We start from the raw sequence: 8,207 nt of genomic DNA, 5'->3' as shown, positions 1-8,207 counted from the left end.
AATCTTCTCCTCTTGAGCCAATACCTCTCCATCCTTATCCTTTATGCACTTAACCTGATCCAAATCTCTCGTTCTTCTTTCTCGGCTCTTTGAGATTCTATATATACCTTTTTCTCCTTCTTTCGTGCCCAAAGACTGGTAGAGACCATCATATGCTCTTGTTTTTGCTTCACTTACAGCCACTTTTGTCTCTTTCTTAGCCGCCTTATATTTTTTCCAGTTATCTGCATTGTGGCATAAAGACCACTCTTTAAAGCATTCTCTTTTTATCTTTATCTTTTCTTGTATACTCGCATTCCACCACCAGGACTCCTTGTCTCTTGGTCCTATTCCTTTAGATTCACCAAAACTTTCTTTTGCTGTTCTTCTGATAACTTCTGCCATCTCCCTCCACATCTCTTCCGTGCTTCCATTCCCATCCCACTTTGCCTCTTCTCCTACCCGTCTTAGGAAGCTTCTTTGTTCCTCACCTTTCATCTGCCACCACCTCGTCCTTGGGTTCTTCGTATGATGTCTTTTCCTTAACTTTTGCTCAACGCGAAAATCCATGACGAGCACCCTATGTTGTGTTGTCAAACTCTCTCCTGGGATAATTTTACAGTTAATGTAAAATTTCTAGTCGACTCTCCTCAACAAGAAAAAGTCGATTTGAGAGCTTGTCATGCCACTCTTATAGGTTATAAGATGTTCGTCTCTCTTTTTAAAACATGTATTTGCGATGAGAAGATCAAAGGTTGAAGAAAAGTCCAAAATAGTTTTACCCTCGGCATTGATCACCCCGAAACCATGGCCTCTGTAAATACTCTCATATCCAGTTATTTCTCTCCCAACATGGTCATTTAAATCTCCTCCTAAGAAAATCTTATCTCCCAAAGGTATGCCTTAAACCAAACTCTCTAGATCCTCCCAAAACTTTATCTTGTGTTGTTCGTCCGAAACTCACGAAAAGAATGAAAAAAATCTACTACAAATATCCGTTCGAAGTAGATATCAATATATTAGTCTATAACTAATAAAATTACTCAAAAATGACACTCTTATATTTTTTTGATTTTATTTATAAAATTAATAAAAGCCATACTATACTCCTTAAATTGTGAAAAAAAAAAAAGAAGTGAAGGAATTCATTCTCGCGTAACTAACCAACTTCGGATGTTTGCATTGGAATGTAGTCAAATGGAGGGACGTTACAGTGATTCACATCAAAGACACGTCTCCTCATACGCCCTCCGTTGACTATTAATTATTCACAGATTGCGCACTCTCTTCATCAATTTCATCTCTCTCATCTTTCTGCTTCCTTATTTCTTTCTTTATCTTTGTATCTTTACTACCCATTCTTCTTTCAGTCAGCTTCTAAGGTTTGTTTCAATCTTTTCGCCCACTTTATTATGCTCCTTTCTCTTTCTTTGTTTATTCCTAGTCACTGATCAATTGTGGATTTTCTGTTATTCGTTTTTTTTTCCATCACTAACTGTTTCGTCATGTTCTACTTTCTTTTTATTTACTTTTCCTTTTTTTTTTTGTGTTGTTTCCAATTATCATTTAGTGTTAGTGACTAATGCAAATCATAAGAATAGTTTTAATTTTTATATTGCGGTCTTTTAAGGAACAATATTTTGTGGAAAATATTCGGAAAATTGAAATTATTAGTTCGAGATAACTAGAATTGCCGCGGCGTGAAAAAAAAAAATTTGCATAAATTAATTCATAACTGAAGAGAGTTTGTGGCTTTTATCAATTTCATTGGTATTCTCTTGTTTTGTATTTAATAGTATTTTTTATTTGTTTTATACATAATGGGTCATGCTCACATCTTATAAAAAATGTTGAAACTATTTTCTATATACAAATTGGTCAGATCAGTTAAATTCGCATATCTTGAAATGGAATATATGATTCTGATCTCAGCCTAAGTAACCGAATAGTAGATTCTGCTTCTTTTTCAACATTTTATTTTGGTACTTTCTTTCAATTTCATTCAAGCGTCCCTGAGAATGTTTGAACTTTGAACCATGAAATCTTTATTCTGCTCTGCTGACACTAGAAATTTCGGGATTATTTTTCACTTGTCCAACTTTATATTGCTTAAAGAATTTGACGCTGTTTTATGATTCAAACAGGTGATATTGGGTATTGCATTCTGTCATGACCTGTTTACCTTTCATATTTGGTAGGAAGACAACTTCGGCACCAAAACGAGATCCAGATATTGATGAAGGTAACTTGGCTACGTGTTAAAGAAGATAACAGTAGATAATACGAACTTGAGTTTGTTTAAATTTGTTAAATTTGATTAATATTATATTGGATATGGTTGTAGACAAGAATTATGACATTTATATATCCCAAGGAGCAAAATCCAGTTACAGATTTTAACTGAATACATTTGTGAACAGAACTTTCAGGCATTCAAAATGTGAGATTATATTCCTACAAGGAACTAAAACTTGCCTCTGACAATTTCAGTCCAAGCAATAAAATTGGGGAAGGTGGTTTTGGTTCTGTCTACAAAGTAAAGCTAATCCGCTATCATGTACTACTTGCATCACCATGTCAATTTGCAGTTTTTTTTCACTTTCCGATATTTTCAGGGATTGTTAAAAGATGGAAAAGTTGCAGCTATAAAAGTTCTGTCAGATGAATCAAGACAAGGGGTGAAGGAATTCTTGACAGAGATTAATGTGTTCTCAGAAATACAGCATGAAAATTTGGTTGAGTTATATGGTTGTTGTGTGGAAGGAAATCAGAGAATATTAGTCTACAATTACCTTGAGAACAACAGTCTTGCACAAACCCTTCTAGGTAAAATTTTTATTTTCACGTCTATTGTTGTTTTATTTCTCGATGATTAGTTTCGAACTTGGGAGATGATAGCTAGTGCCACCTCTCAATCAATGTAACTCAATTCGCTCCATTTTTTTCTTTACCGAGTTTTCCTCGGAATGATGAAAAGGATTTGTTTTATTGCTATAGTAGAACTTCAATTTTTTATGTTAGCTAGTCTTTGTTTCCTAAACCTTACCCTTATTCTTTTTCGATAAACAATTTTCGTTTTACTTGAAGGTGGAGGTCACAGTAATGTCTATTTTAATTGGCGAACTCGAACTCGGATATGCATTGGGGTGGCTCGAGGTCTTGCCTTTCTTCATGAGGAAGTAACACCACATATTGTTCATAGGGATATAAAAGCAAGTAATATTCTCCTCGACAAGGACCTCTCACCCAAGATTTCAGATTTCGGTCTTGCAAAGCTTATTCCTTCGTACATGACTCATGTCAGCACACGAGTAGCGGGAACAATGTAAGTATTCTAATAAAGCTTGTACAGAAAGTTATATTATTTTTATTTTCTATTGATAATGCAGTAGCAAGACTTGATCTTTCTTCATCCACATCAATTTCTCAATTTGCTTATCTTTCTAGCCAATGCAACTTTAACACTATTTGACATATGCACTAATTAAAGTTTATAATTTATATCATATTTTCTTTGCTCAATGTTTTCATGGTAACATACTAAACTGCTTTGACTTAGTCACTGTTGTGCATGAATTTGTAGTTTGAGAACTGACATAAAAGTTGGCTGTTGTCAGAAACCACAACCAGAAAATGGATGAAACTTAATGTATGATTAAGTGTTAACACGTGCAAGATGAACCAGTGTGGTTCATATGAGAAAGATGAAAGCACAGAGCAAGCATGAAATTGAAAAGCAAGTTCCTGCATAATTGTAGAGGCTTAAATTCTTCAAAAACAACTTGAAAATATAGCCTCCCGTATCACTCTGTACAGCTAAGCAAAATTAGTTGAATTTACAAATATGTGTCAACACATTTTTCCACTTTGTCCCTTTCTCTGGAGTGTGGGGCTTCTTAACTGCTGGTATTAATTTCATGTATCGCTCAAAACATGATTGAGATCATTAACGCCGATGCTAAACTGAATTGTTTTTACAGGAGGCATGCATATTTTCTTCAGAATGTTATTTTATATAATGTTCATTTCATTCATTGATTACCTTTCCTGTACTGACTTGAAATCTTTGCTTTCCCTGTCTAAATATTTCTGTTATCTCTCTTCAACAAATTATTTTTTATGAATTTATGGCTGTTTGCATTATTTCAGAGGTTATTTGGCACCGGAATATGCAATCAGGGGGCAGCTGACACGGAAAGCAGATATTTACAGTTTTGGTGTCCTCATTGTGGAGATAATCAGTGGGAGAAGTAATACAAACACACTGTTACCGAAAGGGAATCAGTATATTCTTGAAACGGTATGTATGTGCTATATGTTTGTAGTTTTTACTTGTGCATGTGCTCGAATATACATTGTAAGAGGGGAATAAAACCAAATAATTTATTGTCTTCATATCATACAAATCATGAAAGTTATGTTACTCTTGCCGGTAAGATAATGATTCTAACATCACTTCCGGCTTCATAGAAACATTTATTGACATATTGGACCCATTATATTCAGCTGCATTGTGACCTGAAACTCATATTATATGAAAGATGATGATAGAACATAGTAATGCAGAGATAGGAAAAATAGAGAAAGAAGGGTATCATATTGATAAGTGGAAAATCTCAGAATAAGCCAAAATGTTCAAGAGCCAAGTACAGAGCACTCAGTAGCTCTCCCACTCAAATGGCCCCCATATGGCCTTCAGTTCACCTAAGTTTGTTACACTCTAGCCCGCATGGCTTTGAGGAGACATTCCCTATTTTACCCTTTTCTTTTTTCCTTACATACGCTTTCAAATCTTTGCCTTGCTGTTCCCTATCAGATGACTATGGGAACTATGCCCTTCCGTATTAACAAGTAACAATCACTTTGTTTCTTCAACTGTCATCTGTTTGAACTATTAAATATAAAATCATTCAGTGTCTCTGGTTAATAGCATATTAGCACGAGTATTTTTCGAGGAGTGGTTCATGTTATATTGTGTTTGCTCAATTTGACTTGAAGTTAAAAGCAGTTGGCAAGTAACTTTCTCCCTAAATAGTGGCCAAACCTAAGTTCGAGCCTTTAGTATGGAGGAATCATTATTTGGAGATCTATGCCTCCTACAAAAATCTATAATACTCAAAACAGAATTGCTTCTGATAGAATACTTGTTGTTTCGACAAAATAGTAGTTTCTTTTGCTGCGGGGATATAATGAATGATCTTAATGATCTTAAATTATGACTGAAATTAAAGTGCTGACATATTAAAAGCTTTATAAAACGTGAGTTGTTGACAATTTGTCTGAGTCATAAGGCTAAATATATCAAAGTTTTTTTGTAGAATATATTTAGGAGTGCTATGGAGCCAGCAGGTTTTGTGATTTGTAGCCATCAATTAGCCATCATTAGTATTTTTAATGGTGTGAGATTACATCTAATTGTGTGAGACTGCTCACTTTTCTTTTGCCGGTAAAGTGCTAGCCAGATTTTAATAAAAGTGTTGGTACCCTAGATTTTCTCGAGTAGATTTGTTTCCACTCTCGGCATGAAAATCTTTGTTCCGAGTCTGAGTTTCTCATAATCTGGGAAAGCGGTTCTCATATATACTTTTCAGCCTGACATCCTTAGAAATTGCATTGCATAACTGTAACATGGGAACTTTAAGGCCGACTCTAACTCAAGATTCATTCCTCACAGACATGGGAACTTTACGAGCGAAGGGAATTGATAGAGCTGGTGGATATATCACTAAACGGGGAATTTGACGCCGAGGAGGCTTGTAAGTTTCTCAAGATTGGCCTTCTTTGCACTCAGAGTAATCCGAAGATTCGACCATCCATGTCCTGTGTTGTCAAGATGCTCACAGGAGAAATGGATGTCGATGAAAGTAACCTAACAAAACCAGGCTTGATTTCAGATTTTATGGACCTTAAGATTAGAGAACAAAATAGTAATGATATAAAGACTTCGTCTTCAAGTAAAGATACCACTATATCACTACCTGCTTCAGGTGCGGAAAATACAACGTTCACTGTGAATTATGATCAAAGCTTTTAAGCCTGGGTCGTCTTTGATTGGAATTTGGAACTTTGATTCAATATTCTTGTGTTTATTTATTTTCATTACCTGAGCCACGTTCTCACGTGTAAATTTTGTAACGGTTCCCGTGTTCTTGTGTTTCTTCTTCGGTGCAATTTTTGGTGACTAGGATGTTTTGCCAAGTGTTATATTGTAATTTATAAGGTGAAAATTCAGGTGCAGTCAATTTCACGTAAAGTTGATAATTAAGAGCTGTTGAATGAAAATTTTATCAAATTAGTCAAATCATTTAACCGCTCTCAATTACCACTCTCAATTATCAATTTCACGTAAAGTTAACTGCACTTGAATTTTCACCAATTTGTAAATATGTATGTCCTATGTTATAATTCGTTGATCTAATTGAATATTTTTTCAAATTTTATATTTGGCGTAAATCTTGTCTTATTTATATAAAAAAATTTTGGGTGATTAGGTAATATTTGCAATCAAATCCAACCAAGTACTTCTAATCATATTTTACCATCTTTTACTTGTGACTTGTGAGTTTCTCAGTTTTGATTTACCACATCTTTTCATCCTCTTTTTTCTATGTTGTCTCCTTTTCCATCTCTTTTTTCTTTTCTTTTTTTTTCCTTCCTATATTTTCTTTCCTTTTTATTTTTTTCTTGTTATTTTTTTATAATTTTATGAAAGAAGAAAAATAGAGAAAAAAATAAAAAAAATAAATTAAAAAATACATAAATTTTTTTAGATAAATATATAAATTTTTGATGAGAAAACAGGAAAAAATTAGAAGAAAAATAGTAGAAAAAATAATTTGACAGAGAAAACAATTTTTTTCAAGAAAATTCAAAAAGTTGTGGATCATAAATTTTGTATTCAGGAGAAGGTAGACTAACCTAATATAACATATTATTTTTCCCATTTATTCTTTCATGGCACTTTATCATTTTTTCTTGGTATTCCTTTTTTATCCTGGTAAAACAAGTGAAATTTTTTACTATAAACATAGTTTGGAAAGAAATACAGACAAAAAAAAAACTTACAAGAAAAAAAGCACAAAACATATTAAAAAAACATATAAATTAAAAAAAATAGAAATTTGTAGATGAAATTAAATGAATTTACATTTAGTGTGAAAGTAGGCAAACTTCATGTAACAATTATTTGTTTTCCTCTATCTCTTTATGGTTCTTTATTTATTTATTTACTTTTTCTTTTCTCTTAGGTTAAACACATGAAATTTTTTATAGTAAACTAGAAAATATGTTAACTATAAATATAATAACCCAATTTTCAGACTTTTTCTGATTAGAATTCACAAAAATTGTGTATCACCGGTCGTCTCAGTTTAAAAAGTCAGGTCCGAATCAAAAATAAAAAATAATATTATAATAATATTTATTCATAAAAAAAATGGCAAAAGTAGTTTTTTAGACAATATAATTACTGGGCCAAAATTTCACCCGTATGAAATTTTTACTAGTATTCTTTGCTCTAATAAACTGTATTAAAATATTTTAGAGGTATCTTAGAATTGAAATAATTAGTGTATGTTTCTTTACATTGTACGGGATAATACATAAAATTATATAATTTTTTTAAAAAAATTAAATAAAATATATATAGTAATTATTATTATAAATATTTTATAAAATTATAATTAAAATCAAATTTTTAGGATTTTTAATATTAAAATATTAAAAATAATTAGAATCAATTTGAGTTTGTTGAGTTTGTTGAGTGATCATTTCACTTGTCTGTTTAAACAATTATTAAGAGTTAGAATCTCACATTGTGTGTGTGGCAATTTATTAGCTAACGGTAAACCTTTAATAAATTGAGCATCAATACGTGAATAAATTTGGTAGGAGTACCTCAATATGTGGGTCCCCGACCCGTCCATACCGGTTGGGGAGGGTAATAACTTGACTCGAGTCGGGACAGATTTTACTCAGGACAAGGCATGGTCGGGTTTAGGGTGTACTCGCTCCAGATATATACGTATAAACACTTTTTAGGTAATAGAATTTGCCTCGCATCACAAATTCAATTATTCACAGCTTCAGTCCATACTCTATAGCCATACAAGAGAAACACAGTCATTCTCACCCAAAGTCGTCTTCTTTTCGACTTCTTCACAAAAAACCTCATAGCTCTCGTCATCGTCGTTGCTAAGCCCATCGCCGTCTACCCCTTCACAGCTCCC

At 33.0% G+C, this 8,207-nt stretch overlaps 1 protein-coding gene across 1 annotated transcript; it reads left to right on the top strand.

Annotated features, from left to right (window-relative positions):
* Positions 1 to 1,150: 1,150 nt before the first annotated feature.
* On the top strand, positions 1,151 to 6,328 carry LOC107478436 (cold-responsive protein kinase 1). Its single transcript, XM_016098575.3, has 7 exons — positions 1,151 to 1,361; positions 2,124 to 2,221; positions 2,400 to 2,515; positions 2,595 to 2,805; positions 3,067 to 3,304; positions 4,129 to 4,279; positions 5,654 to 6,328. The coding sequence occupies exons 2-7, from the start codon at positions 2,149 to 2,151 to the stop codon at positions 6,011 to 6,013; spliced, it is 1,149 nt and encodes a 382-aa protein (XP_015954061.1). The 5' UTR covers positions 1,151 to 1,361; positions 2,124 to 2,148; the 3' UTR covers positions 6,014 to 6,328.
* Positions 6,329 to 8,207: the final 1,879 nt, after the last annotated feature.

Source organism: Arachis duranensis, chromosome 3, assembly GCF_000817695.3.
Source record: "Arachis duranensis cultivar V14167 chromosome 3, aradu.V14167.gnm2.J7QH, whole genome shotgun sequence".
In the NCBI taxonomy this organism is placed as follows: Eukaryota; Viridiplantae; Streptophyta; class Magnoliopsida; order Fabales; family Fabaceae; genus Arachis; species Arachis duranensis.
The sequence above is the reverse complement of the archived record's forward strand: the minus strand, read 5'-3'. Positions and strand labels throughout refer to the sequence as shown.

What these genes read in the sequence shown, in the direction of transcription:
- LOC107478436 (XM_016098575.3), top strand. Translation starts at nt 2,149, where the DNA reads ATGACCTGTTTACCTTTCATATTTGGTAGGAAGACAACTTCGGCACCA. An exon ending in AGATCCAGATATTGATGAAG is followed by an intron (nt 2,222 to 2,399) that starts GTAACTTGGCTA and finishes ATTTGTGAACAG; the next exon opens with AACTTTCAGGCATTCAAAAT. An exon ending in ACACGAGTAGCGGGAACAAT is followed by an intron (nt 3,305 to 4,128) that starts GTAAGTATTCTA and finishes GCATTATTTCAG; the next exon opens with AGGTTATTTGGCACCGGAAT.